This window comes from Podarcis muralis, chromosome 16 (assembly GCF_964188315.1).
Source record: "Podarcis muralis chromosome 16, rPodMur119.hap1.1, whole genome shotgun sequence".
NCBI classification, from domain to species: domain Eukaryota; kingdom Metazoa; phylum Chordata; class Lepidosauria; order Squamata; family Lacertidae; genus Podarcis; species Podarcis muralis.
Genome location: NC_135670.1, coordinates 10,378,842 through 10,392,681, shown reverse-complemented (window position 1 = coordinate 10,392,681; position 13,840 = coordinate 10,378,842). Strand labels below are relative to the sequence as shown.

Here is a 13,840-nt window from a genome sequence, read left to right as displayed (position 1 = left end):
TTCAATGAGGCTTATTCCCAGGTAAATGGGGTTAGAAACTTAGCCTTTGTGTGCACAGAATTGAAACCAGCAGGCATGTTTGAGTGCATAGGACTTCAGCCTTAATTTTAATTTCCAGATATAACCAAACTATATGTATAATAGCACTTGCTCAGTCTTCTCTCCCTCACTAGCTCTTCTGTTTCCTCAGTATCTGTATTTTAGATTTTAAGCTGGGGGGTGGGACTTGTCATCTGCCCTGCCCTTGATTTCCTCCTCATCCACCAACAGCTGGATATATTTACGTGGCTATGGGCATGGAAAAGGACTATACCTCAGTGGGTAGAGCACCTGCTTTGAATGCAGAAGGCCCCACGTTCAACCCTCGGCAACTCCACTTTTGGCTGGTAAACACTCCCGCCTAAAACCTTGTAGACTAAAGCTAGATGGAACAATTGTCTTATGTAATATGAAGGCAGAGACATCACCTTGCCAACAAAGGTCCATATAGTTAAAGCTATGGTTTTCCCAGTAGTGATGTGTGGAAGTGAGAGCTGGACCATAAAGAAGGCTGATCACCAAAGAATGGATGCTTTTGAATTATGGTGCTGGAGGAGACTCTTGAGAATCCCATGGACTGCAAGAAGATCAAACCTCTCCATTCTGAAGGAAATCAGTCCTGAGTGCTCACTGGAAGGACAGATCCTGAAGCTGAGGCTCCAATACTTTGGCCACCTCATGAGAAGAGAAGACTCCCTGGAAAAGACCCTGATGTTGGGAAAGATGGAGGGCACAAGGAGAAGGGGACGACAGAGGACGAGATGGCTGGACAGTGTTCTTGAAGCTACCAGCATGAGTTTTACCAAACTGCGGGAGGCAGTGGAAGACAGGAGTGCCTGGCATGCTCTGGTCCAGGGGGTCACGAAGAGGCGGACACGACTAAACAACAATATGAAGGCAGCTTCCTATGTTCCTAGAAACTGCACTGCTGCCACTCTGCCTGGCCAGTTGCCCTTACTGAGCCTTGGAACAAGTTTTCCTTGATCATTTAGAAATACATTATTTCACATTGATACTATATACATTATATAATAATAAATAATGTTGTGTGTGGTTCTCCAATTCCACTTTGGATGCACTCACCACTAGAATATGACCCTCAGAGGACTGGCTGACAGCAAATGAAGCCATCAGGCCAAAACAAGTTAGTTTCCTTTCCTATAATAATTACTGTAATAATGTATAAAATATTGTGTTTTATGCCCCTACCACATTGCTTCTGTCAACTGCCCCTAAACATAACCACTGCAGAAGTAATTTTATGAAAAATTATTTCACCAACAGCAGTGTTGGTTTTAAGCAACTCTTTAACCTGCATATGGAAATTAGATTAGCTTTTACAAACAATGTCATCCCTTCATTGTGCTGGATCTAGTTCGGGATGAGGCTGTATATATACATCATCCACCTAAAGCACAATAGTTCCTTCAAAGAATCCCGGGAACTATAGAATCCCTGGCATCTGCAGGCAGTGTTGGGAAAGATTGCCATTGGAGACTCTTGAGAGGCGATTGTCATTTTACAAAGTACTGAGCTATATAGTCTAAAATGGTCTGACTCAGTGTAAGTGTGGGATATAGATTCAATCATAATTATAATACTGTATTAAGTGCAGTTTGTATTGCATTACAGAGGTGCTTGAAACACAGCAAAATTCTCTTGTGTTCTCTCCACCTGCTCCAAAATTCAATATGCTACAGTTGTCTATGTTCTTTTGGGGGATGCATAATAATTAAAGTGTATCCTGAGTCATCCTTTTGCCTTAGGCTTGTTTATTGGGCCTTATTGTCATTGCAGATCATAGTGTTCAGCTGCAATTTGGAAGCTCCTCTGAATTTATGACCGCTTGTGAGGGGAGAGCATGCAAAATACACATTTTCTAGTTCTAGTAGATCAAGGGGGGGGGGATCAAATTCCAGGAGGTGGTAAATATGGCCCTCAGGACTTTTGCCAGGCCACCCCAGCCACCTGCTTCAGCAGCCCTGCTTTGCATGCCCAAATGTTTTTGCCTGGCTGGAATGTGCCCTTTAGGGTTGCCATATGTCTGGACACAGCTGGAATACTGCGGTCAGCAGCAGTGTCCAGGTGGAAATTGCAAAATGTCTGGGAAAATCCGGATGCATGGCAACCCATGTTGGCAGTGTCGTTTTGGGCAATTGACCTTCAAAATAGCTCAAAAAATAGCTTCATTTCTTTATAGCAACTTTGGCCCATAAAAATGCTCAACAACTTTTGTGTCTGGATTTTCACTTTTTGAAATATGGTAACCCGAGTCTGAGCTCTAAAAAGCCTCCTGCATGTCTCTATGGAGGATAGAGAAACATGAATGATTGCACAAGCTAACCTACTATACAAAGGTAAAAATGTACAAGTTTCCTGCTGCCTCATGCCAGTGGTGGGTGGTTCGAGAGACAAAAGTGGCTGGAGCTGTTAATGTAAATTTTCCCTTTTGTACAGTATGCTAGTTTCTACCCACACGCCTCTCTTCTATACAGGGAAGGAAAAGACATGATCAGAGTTTGAGGACACATTCCAACCAGGCAAAAACACTCAAGGAGGGTGTGAAGCAGGACAGGTGAGGAGAACAGACAGGTGCACTTGGCCTGGGGAATGAGGTAATGTTGCAACAGTTGCTGCTCTTTAATTATATTTTTAATGTGCGTCATTAAAATGAGCTGGGTTGAGCTTCTTTTAAAATAGTATCTTAAATAAAATCATAAAACCTTTTAAAAATTTCTCTTTTAAAATTTCTGTTCTGTTGGTTGTTTTTTTTTTTTTAATGCTGTCTTACTCTACATTCAGCTATGAATTATTTTTGTTGCTGAAAACAAGCCTGGATTATCTTTACTGAGGAGCAGTATAGAAATGTCTTAAACAGGAAACCAACGGATTTCCCCAAGGCTAAATGTCACCTTCTGTTTACTGGATTCTGGAAAATAAATAATGGTTAAAAATATTAACAGTAAAAACAATGACACCATTGTGACGTCACGAAACATTAAATCTGTCGAGTGTGACATCACGGGGCCGGCAAGACCGCCAGGTTCTCCTCTACGCTGATTATGCGTTCTCCCGCCCCCTGAAAGTCACGTGCCGGCAACTTCGCGCTCGAGACGAGCAAACATGGCGGTTCCTTGGGCGCCGTGGCCTCAACAAAGATGGCGGCGTTAGCCTCCCCGCCCTCCCTTCTGTTTATTTCATTCACATTTCTCCCCCTACTCCCACACATCAGCGCCGCTCCTCCCCTCGCACCCCCTTTCGCCATTTCAAACAACCGCGGCTCTACTTTCTGAACCTCAAACCAGTTTCCTCTCAGGGAAGGGCCAGGAAGAAACATGGCGGCGCAGGACTCGTCTGAGTCTGGGCATGCGCTGGGATGGCCCTTTCCGGTTGCGCCACTTCCTCTTCCGTTTTGAGGAAGCGGGGATCTGGATTGGAAAATGGCAAAGCGGCGGCTGCCCTGCGGGGCGGAGGACGCGGCGGAGGGAGAGCGCGGTCAGTCTGCGCGCTGGGCTGGAGGGGCGGGGAGGGGAGGGGCAGGTGGGGGGCCGGTGCTGAGGGGGCAGGAGAGGCCCAGTGGGCGGCGGAGGCAGAAGCCGCTGCCCCTCCCCGCCCACCTTCCCCTCCGGAGCCCCGGCTGGGCTTCCCTGGGGCGCCTCTCCGCCTCCCCTGCGGAGCTCTGCCCGTCCCCACACAGGGAGGCTGAGGCGCGGCCGCTTCTCCTGCAGGAGGGAAGGGGGCTGGAGAAAGGGAGGTGGGGGGCCGGCGGGGGAAAGGGGGCTGGTGCTGAGGCTGGGACTCCCATATAAGCTGAACAAGCTGTAACTTAGGGCTCCACTCTCTTGGGAGCCCCAAAAATGTTTGAAGGGGGAAAAACAACGATGTACATTTCCAAAATATAAGATAAAATACATAAAATAAAACCTACATACAGCAACAGTAGCAAATGGCTTTAGATACCTATTAGGTCCATAAATTGCCATATAGCATATATTCAACACAAAAAACAGCGACAATTTGTTGTTGACAGCTGGACATTACCCTCGGTAGCTTTGGGCCTCATCAAGCCTAAATCCGGCCCTGGCTGGGAGCTAGCATGAAGCAAGCAGCAGCCTCGCTTGGGTGCCTCAGAAACAAAGTTTTCAGGCGCTTTGGGTCTCCAAGGAATGTGTCTGGGTCTCTAAGGAATGTGTCCGGAAAGGGAAGGGTGTCTGTGCACAGAAGGTCCCTGGTTCCATCCCCAGTGGCATCTCGCAGGAAACTCACGGGAGAGCTGCTGCTGCCAGTCAGGGTAGACAGTGCTGGTGAGCTCCTGGACCAAGGCATAAGGCAGCTTCCTAATAGTGTCTTTGAAATATCTGCTTGATGCAGATAGCTCAGCTGGAGAGCATAAGGTGGGTTTTTAAAATGCACTTTCATAGGATGTGTTTCAGTAGGAGATACAGAATGATGTAGAAGGCACACCTTGGAGTTATGGCGGGTTCGGTTGCGGGCCACTGCAGTTAGTGTTGGAAACACCCCTGGGGTTCTGGCGCATTTTGTGACAGGGAATCTCATTAGCGCAAGGAATTTCTGAGCTGTGCTTAAGGTTTCAGGTTAAAACTGCAGAGTGGAAGGAAAGGAGGACCTTTTTCTGCCTCCCTCACTTCCAGCTACTCTCTGAAGACTGCAGAAGAGACCCTCTTAAGAATGTTAGGGGGGTGGGCAGGGGAAGGACTAGACCATGTGAAAAATGAACATAATATTTTAGCTGCAGTTCATTTTCAGCTTTGTATTCTTGTTATAAAAAAGCACACCTACACATTTCGTCATTGCACCCATAACCTGGGTTTAAGGTGCCATTTAGCTCCTAGCTTTCGTATCTCAGTTTCTAACCCTGACTGCAATAAGTCATACACATTTTTTTTGTTTCCCAGTGTATATAAAAGTTGTGTTTACAATCACGGTTGTGTCATCTGCAAATTTGACAACCCTATTACTAGGGTGAGCAGCGACACAATCGTACGTGTAGAGAATATAAAGGAGCGGACTGAGTACGCATCCCTGTGGTGTTCCTGTGTTAGTCTTAAGCATATTAGAGGTATAAGGGCCCAACCGAACCCTCTGGGGGCGGTCTGACAAAAAGTCCAATATCCACCCACAAAGTGATAACGGAAGCCCCAGATCTTCCAGTTTAGACATCAGATGTTGTGGTAGAATGGTATTAAATGCCGAGCTGAAATCTAAAAAAAGCAGTCTGGCATAACCCCCCCCCGCTGCTCCAAATGTGCAAGGACGGCATGGAGGGCAATCGCCACAGCGTCCTCTGTCGATCTTTTCGTTTTATAAGCAAATTGGAATGTGTCCAGTCCCTCTGGTAGGCAGGCAATGACATAATTTCGTACCAGCTTTTCAAAGCACTTCATGATTATAGGTGTGAGTGCTACTGGACGAAAGTCATTCAGATCTTCCGGGTTAGATTTTTTTGCTATTGGAACGATAATAGAGGACTTTAGGCAGGATGGAACAATAGCCTGGGCTAGGGATCGATTTAAAATCCCAGTGAAAACTCCTGCTAGTTGATCTGCACAGTCTCTCAATACCCTTCCAGCTACCCCATCTGGCCCTGTGGCCTTCCTTGGGTTGATTCCCTTCAACATCTTCCTCATCTCTTCTTTTTCCACAACTGGTATTCAGAGGCATACTGCCTTTGACAGTGGAGGTAGAACTTAGCTGCTGTGCCTACTAGCTGCTGATAGCCTTGAATTTATCTAATCCTCTTTTAAAGCCCTCCAGCTTGGTCACTATCACTGCCTCCTCTGGGAGAGAGCTCCATCGTTCTATCTGGTTGGCCACTGTGAGAACAGGATTCTCAGAGTTTGTGGGTGCCTCTGATGTTGCTATGGTTAACAGCCAGCCTATCTGGCCAAAGTCACGGGAAGCCAGGGAGACTGTTGTTCAGGAAGCAGCCCACCCCAACCTGGAAATAAGTTGTCAGTTCTGGATTTAAAATGAGCCTTCAAGACCCATTTGTTTTAAAGTGCTTTTAGTTGATAACCTATGTACCTTGTGGTCTAGCTGGTTTTAAATTGCGTTATTAGTGGCTTCATTAATTTTTGGGATTACTTGGCTTTCCAGATGGGGAATTGGTATATACCTGATGCGGTGAACCCTTTGGACTTCCATATGTTGCTGAATTACATCTCGCTTCATCCCTGGCCATTGGTCAAGCTAGCTGCTGGGAGTTACAGTTCAGCAACCTCTGGAGAGCCAAAAGTTCCCTATGCTTGGTATATGCGGGGAATAGGAACTGTGTCTCTAGAAAAGCAGGATGGCTAAGCTCTTTCCCTTCAGGTGTAATAAGAACACACCCCAGTTTGTGATCGGGCTGCCACGTTTTGAACCAGAGAGATTTTGAAGCAGTCTTCAAGGGCAGCCTTGCATACAGTGCATTGCAGTAATCTAACCAATGAGTTCACACCTCTGTCTTTGCAGAGTGACAACAGGAGAGCTGTAGCTCGGATGTCTCTCTCGCTGAAGATGCTGCCGTGCAAGAAGAGAAGAGCCGTCACGGCAGATTCTGAGGAGGTGGTGGTGGAGGAGGATGTGCAGCCTGTTCCAATGGAGACCCCTGCCTCAGGTGGGATCAACCAGCTCTGTGGCCTGGTGCCGCAGGGGCAGGACAATTCTGCTTTGACTGAAGGGAGAGGTCCCTACAGCCTGTCTGTCAACACACCTGCCTGTTCATCTCCCCCTGCTTTGCCTGTGCCTCTGTCTTTCTTGGGAGACGCTAGCAGTGAAGCAGCGAAGAGCATTGTGCTTCCATCTAGAGACGCCATTCAGAAAGGCTGGCCGGAATTGTCTGAGGCCTCTTTGAGGGGTGGGAATGTCCTGGCTAAGGCAGAGCTGGATCTCTGCCCAGAGCGAGCCAGAGAGCTCCAGGACGCAAAGACCTCTCCATCACCTGAGCTGCTTGTGGATAAGGAGCGGAAGCCCAAGTCAGAAGGTAAGCTAGTGGTGTGTGCTGAAGGGAAGCAAAACGTGATGGGAATAATGCTGCGAGGTAGGTTAGGCTGCTGGGACGTGGGTGGCGCTGTGGGTTAAGCCACAGAGCCTAGGACTTGCCGATAGATGGTCGGTGGTTCGAATCCCCGCCACGGGGTGAGCTCCCGTTGTTTGGTCCCTGCTCCTGCCAAGCACGTCAAAGTGCAAGTAGATAAATAGGTACCACTCCGGCGGGAAGGTAAACGCCGTTTCCGTGTGCTGCTCTGGTTCGCCAGAAGTGGCTTAGTCATGCTGGCCACATGACCCGGAAGCTGTACGCCGGCTCCCTCGGCCAATAAAGCGAGATGAGCGCAACAACCCCAGAGTCAGCCACCACTGGACCTAATGGTCAGGGGTCCCTTTACCTTTAGGTTAGGCTGAGGTCACCCAGTGAGTTTCATGGCCAAGTGGGGATTTGGACCCTTGTCTCCCAGGCCCTGGTTTGAAACGCTTTAATTGCTACACCATCAGTGGCTCAGTTAGGCATTAGTTCAGGCTTCCTCAAACTTGGCCCTCCAGATGTTTTTGGCCTACAACTCCCATGATCCCCAGCTAGCAGGACCAGTGGTTAGGGATGATGGGAATTGTAGTCTCAAAAACATCTGGAGGGCCGAGTTTGAAGAAGCCTGTGATTAGTTTATGCCCCCAAAGGTTCGTTGAGGCTGAATTAAGCTCACCTGCGATTTCACCTGTTGTTGATAGCTAGGATAAGGACTGCAAAATCTTAGAGAAGCAGTGGTTTCCCTGTTACGGATGATTGGTGGCTAAGAAAAGCATCTGAGCAAAATTAAATGTTATAAAAGTAGAAGTGGAAAGGAAGAGCCCAAGTCATTCAGAGGTTTCCGGCGAAATTGGTGACTTTTTTTTGTAACAGAATAAAAACACAGTTGATGAGACAATGACAATGGATGTTCCTGGTGTGATATAAACAGATGGTATTCATACTTGATATAGTATGTGATCAGACCTTATATGGTTTGAAGATGCTTTGTAATTAAAGTTTTTTATGTGAAGGCACATATGCGCAAGCAGTAGGTTTTCATGGCATCGTAGATCTCTTGTTTCCAGCTGCTACCATTTCTCTGAAGCCAGAGCCTGAATGGGACGTGGGGTATCCTCCCCTGAAAGCCCCAAAGGCCGCACAGGGAGCCGAATTACTCCAGGAAGTCAAGGAGGAAGCTGAGGAGACAGGGCTGTTCATCCCAGTAGGTGAGTATTGCATGCCCATAAAGTGGATAACAGAACAAAGGCATCTTCTTTGAAGTTCTGCCCTGTTTTTCAGGCACAGCAAGCAGATACTGAAGGTTGGGGGATAAGTAACCCCTGATGGGTTACTTGGCAGGGATGGGTGACCCTCTTCCCCCACCCCCCACAAAATACTGCTGGCCCCATCAACCCCAGTCAGCATGGCCAGTGGCCAGGGATGATGGGAATCATAGCTGAGCATCAAATGGAAGGCCAGAGGTTCCCCGGCCCTGGCAGGCAGCTTCAGGCATCTGTTGTTGAACAGATGATTTGTACGTTTCTAGGCAAGTGCTACTATTAAGTCATTCTTTCATAGTGATCATTTGCAGAAGTGACTCAGAACTGGGCTGCTTGATCACACCAAAAGCCCACCTAGTCCAGCATCCTGTTGTCACAGTGGCCAACAAACTGCCCCAACAGGGAGCATGCAGCAACCCCTCTTGTGCAGCAAATCCCACTTGTGTGGAATAGTTAGCATGGAGCTTTGCTCCTCTCGGATTATCAAACTACAGTGGTACCTTGGGTTATATACGCTTCAGGTTACAGATGCTTCAGGTTACAGACTCTGATAACCCAGAAATAGTACCTCGGGTTAAGAACTTTGCTTCAGGATGAGAAAAGAAATCGTGCTAAGGCGGCGCGGCAGCAGCAGGAGGCCCCGTTAGCTAAAGTGGTGCTTCAGGTTAAGAACAGTTTCAGGTTAAGAACGGACCTCCGGAACGAATTAAGTACTTAACCTGAGGTGCCACTGTACATTCCCTCCTCTAATTTTTGTCCTGGGTAAATTTGCAGGAACTATTATTAAAGCTAGTATTTTTAAGCACATGGAAGAACAAGCCATGTTGAGGAAGAATCAGCATGGTTTCTGCATTGAGAGGTCCTGCCTCACTACAGTATAGCCTTTTATAATTTTTGTGTGTCTCTCAGTAAACACATGGACAGGGGTGATCTGATAGACACGAGAGCTTGCATCTAATGCTGGTGATACTCAGACCCATTGAAATTAATGGGCATGACTAACTTACATCTGTTAACTCCAAAGGAGCTGAGGTTCTGACCTCCTCCAGTTCATCCTTGCAACCTCCTTGCAAGACAGGGTAGACTTCATTTGATTTATTATATTTTTATCCCGCTTTCTTTCACGTGAATCCCAAAGTGGCTTGCAAAAAATAAATAAGAATAACATAATGGAACATAATAGAACATCAGAAATACAGCATAAGTCATGTAGAACAATTAACAAATCACCAGTGAAACAATTTCAACACTTCCAGTTACAGATAGGTAGCCGTGTTGGTCTGCCATAGTCAAGACAAAAAAAATTCCTTCCAGTAGCACCTTAAAGACCAACTAAGTTAGTTCTTGGTATGAGCTTTCGTGTGCATGCACACTTCTTCAGATACGTATCTGAAGAAGTATCTGAAGAAGTGTGCATGCACACGAAAGCTCATACCAAGAACTAACTTAGTTGGTCTTTAAGGTGCTACTGGAAGGAATTTTTTTAATTTCAACACTGTTAAGGTTGCCTGGGGAACTTCCTGGCTGAGTCTGGATTCAGAGACAGCTGCTTATTGACTGCTGTGGTTTGATACCCTGCCTGCTCTTTCCCCTGTTTTCCTGTCCAGAAGAGCGAGAAGGAGGGAAGAGAAAGCGGAGGAAAGCGACTAAACGGAAGCGGGAAGGGAAATGCCAGGAGGAGGAGGAAGGGCCCTTGGCTTGCGACCTCAAGCTGGATGACACGCTCGACCGGACTTTGGAAGACGGGGCGAAGCAGCACAACCTGACAGCTGTCAACGTGCGAAACATCCTCCACGTGAGTGTGAAGGTGGCGGCGGCTGTGCGGATGGGGATGCAAATAAACACCTGGTGATGGCACCGCTGATCTTGCTGATCACAGCCTTGAGAATGAGGCAGGGCCTTGCACGAGGTGGTTTCCCTTTCTCCCTCGGAAATCGCCTATGGTCGCTGTGGCGTTTGCCCTCCTAGGTGACATCATGCTGGGTCATAAGGAAAGGGTTAAATGAGTGTGAAGTGATTGGCAAGTGGGAACCCAAGGGGAGGAGTTAGAGTTGTTAAGGGTCAGTCAGGTGTTAGAGAAGAGAGAGGGAGGATAAGTCTGTGGGTTGGGATAGTTTGAGAGAGTGAGAGAATCTGTTAAGAGGAGTCAGATAGACAGTTGGGATTATCAGTTAGAAGTTACAGTGGTACCTCGGGTTAAGTACTTAATTCGTACCAGAGGTATGTTCTTAAACTGAAACTGTTCTTAACCTGAAGCACCACTTTAGCTAATGGGGCCTCCTGCTGCTGCCACGCCGCCGGAGCCCGATTTCTGTTTCTTATCGTGAAGCAAAGTTCTTAACCTGAAGGTCTATTTCTGGGTTATCCTGTAACCTGAAGCGTATGTAACCCGAGGAACCACTGTATTAGGAAGGTATAGGCCGGTAAAGAAACTAAGATTAAGAAACTGACAAGAAAAATTATCTGAAACCATAAACTTGTCAATGCTTATAAAATAAACTTGTTTATTTGGTTTAATGTTAACAACTGTCTGGACTCCGTGTGTACCCAAGAGAAACGGGTTGGTGGCAGCAGGGAAGCAATCACAGTGGTGGCACCGGGATCAAAAGACCGTCAAACGTCCGGGGAACCTGTGTGATCGCCACAGTCGCCTCCAGCATTAGTACTGGACCGTGAGCTGCTTGGAGGGGCTTTGTGGACATTACTTCTGTGCCCACTCCATTGGGGACCCATTGCTTTACAGTGGTACCTCGGGTTACAGATGCTTCAGGTTACATACGCTTCAGGTTACAGACTCCGCTAACCCAGAAATAATACCTCAGTTTAAGAACTTTGCTTTAGGATGAGAAAAGAAATCGTGCTCTGACGGCGCGGCAGCAGCGGAAGGCCCCATTAGCTGAAGTGGTGCTTCAGGTTAAGAACAGTTTCAGGTTAAGAACAGACCTCCGGAACGAATTAAGTATGTAACCAGAGGTACCACTGTATTGCCATGTTTGACTCAGCCCAGGTTATTCCGTCGATAAGACTACGCCGTGGGTGGAGCAAACTGGAAAACTTTTTTTTTGTCTTTCCCACTCCAGGAAGTGATAACGAATGAGCATGTCGTCGCCATGATGAAAGCAGCCATCAGTGAGACAGAGGACATCCCCATGTTCGTAAGTTCCTCCCTCAGTAGGGAAGCTGGGGATCTGCTTCTCGCTTAGCCAAGAAGGGAAGTGTGCGCTAGGAGGAAAAAGCCTGGTCAAATTTTGTACAATTTCTAATGGAACGATGGAAATGTTCTTTCTCTCTCTTCCTCCCTTTAGGAGCCAAAGATGACTCGCTCCAAGCTGAAGGAGGTGGTGGAGAAAGGAGTGGTGAGTTGGTATTCGGAAGCGCTTCTGCCTCTGACCGTGGAAGCAGATCTTGTACATTGTGGCTCGTAGCCATTAATAGATGCCCTTATCCTCCATAACTTTGCCAAGTTCTCTTTTAAAGCCTTTCCCCTTAGTGGCCGTCCCTACCTCCTCTGGGAGTGGCTTTCGTAGTTTAACTATATGCAGTGTGAAGAAGCCCTTTATTTTATCTCTCCTAAATACGATATATACGATATGATGTATTTACTGTCATTGTCCCATACAGAACAATGAAATTGAAAAACTACATAAAACATTCAAAAACCCCTAAAAACTCTGAAACCCCGTTTTAAAATACACTATACTGTACTAAAAATACACTATACTGTACTAAAAATACACTATACTGTACTAAAAATACACTATACTGTAGAGACCCCTCATGCTGCGTTTAGAACCAGAATTGCATTTGCGTAGAAATTGTTTCTCAGGCGGCTAGTCCTGACCTTTATAACTCTATACCTTCTTCCAGAAGGCAGAAGCTGAAAGAGATCATTTCCGGGGTGCGTACTATCCTGCGCTATCTCTGCAGCTTTATTATGGCACCTGGAAGTGTAGATTTGATCTAAGGTGGGAAGAGTGCACCCAGTTATTCTCTCTGCAGTCTTTACAACCCTGGATAGCATTGTTTTTTCCCTGGCCATGCAGCTCCTAAACCACACACACAGACCATAAATCTTCCAACATTCAGCTTCATTGGAGTTCGAGTGTTAAGAGAAAGGGTGAGAAACTTGCAGATTATCCCATCCCTGACTTCCATACAAGGCTCATGATAGTTGGAAGAGAACTGAGGGATTCTTGTCCCTTTGCCAGCAACCTCCCATGCCCTTGTGATGCTTCTTCACCCCCCTCCCATATTACCTTGCCATGAAGTCCCATTTCTGCAACTCACTTGAGTTGCGGGGCGTTTCTAGTTGTTGACCCCCTTAATCTCGACCGGCCCTATTGATTATAGGGAGGATATCGTAGCTGCGTATCTTAATATTCTGTCCCCTCGTTCCTCGTACCTTTATTTATTCTAATGCATTTGATAAAAGTGGAGCCTCCAGAGAGGAGTGCAAGTTAGATGGATAGATGAAATGGGAAGTGGTGCAATGAGTAAATAAACTCATACACTTTATTCCATTGGTTTCTTATGACAGAGACGCTATTAAATGGTTTTGTTTCCTCAGGTTATTCCAACGTGGAATATTTCTCCAATCAAAAAGGCGAATGAAATCAAGGTACTCTGTGGGCGCTGCTAATTAAATAACTTGGTGGCATTTTGTTTTCATGCTTCAGTTTCGTGTTTTATTTTTTTACAGACCTTACCGGCAGATTTGTTTCTCATTGTTAGAAGTGGGGGGGGGGGGGATTGGGACTTGGGACTCTAGCCAGCTAAGTCCTGCTTAGAGTGCACACATTGAAATCAGTGGACTTAATCATACTGTTGAGTGCAATGGAATTACTCTTAAGTAGGGCTTAGCAGGGCGCAGCCCTTGATGAACAGGTAGAATGGCCTCTAGGACTGTTCTTTTATTTCTTAACTCCTCTCTCCTAGAAGTCATGAGGACTAGGAGCTCCCTTTGTTTGTTTTTAAAAAGTTCTTAGGATTTTGCTGGAGCTTCCTGGTTTCCAGGTCTGAGGCCATGCGTGCTCTGATGGCAGCATGGTTTTGAGCATAGCTAACTGTGAGGGAGAAACAGAGTCACAGCGCTATTGATGTGTTGTAAGACTATTGTGTGAACACACCCAAAGGTATAAGGGCCCGTTTTCATCCTTCCTTATCAGTAACCATGAGCTCAGCCTTCCTAGCTTTTCATTTTTGAAAATCTGCCAGCACCCCTAATTTGTTCCCTAAAACTTCCCTTTGTGGGTCTTGTTTCCCCCCACTCTCCTCTTTGTATAACTTGAGTCTCCCTTTTGCAGCCCCCTCAGTTTGTGGACATTCCCCTCGAGGAAGATGATTCCTCTGATGAAGAGTACCAGCCGGAGGAGGAAGAGGAGGATGAGACAGCAGAGGAGGTATGAATAATAATAATAATAATAATAATAATAATAATAATAATAATATCCCCCTCTCATCTGACTGGGTTCCCACAGCCACTCTGGGCGGCTTCCAATACACTATAAAAACACAA

General features: G+C 46.6%; 1 protein-coding gene across 3 annotated transcripts in view; it reads left to right on the top strand.

Moving 5' to 3' along the window:
* The first annotated feature begins 3,390 nt into the window (after positions 1–3,390).
* The window catches only part of GON4L (gon-4 like), a 43,103-nt gene continuing 32,653 nt past the window's right edge, over positions 3,391–13,840 (top strand). The window contains exons 1-8 of one of the 3 annotated variants that reach the window (XM_028711038.2): positions 3,391–3,534; positions 6,514–7,024; positions 8,131–8,271; positions 9,933–10,120; positions 11,406–11,480; positions 11,631–11,681; positions 12,893–12,943; positions 13,629–13,724. In XM_028711038.2, coding sequence (XP_028566871.2) covers positions 3,406–3,534; positions 6,514–7,024; positions 8,131–8,271; positions 9,933–10,120; positions 11,406–11,480; positions 11,631–11,681; positions 12,893–12,943; positions 13,629–13,724 — 1,242 coding nt within the window. In that variant the 5' untranslated portion in view covers positions 3,391–3,405. Of the gene's footprint in view, positions 3,535–6,513; positions 7,025–8,115; positions 8,272–9,932; positions 10,121–11,405; positions 11,481–11,630; positions 11,682–12,892; positions 12,944–13,628; positions 13,725–13,840 lie in introns of all 3 variants that reach the window. The other 2 variants (XM_028711037.2, XM_028711036.2) reach the window with 2 other exon arrangements.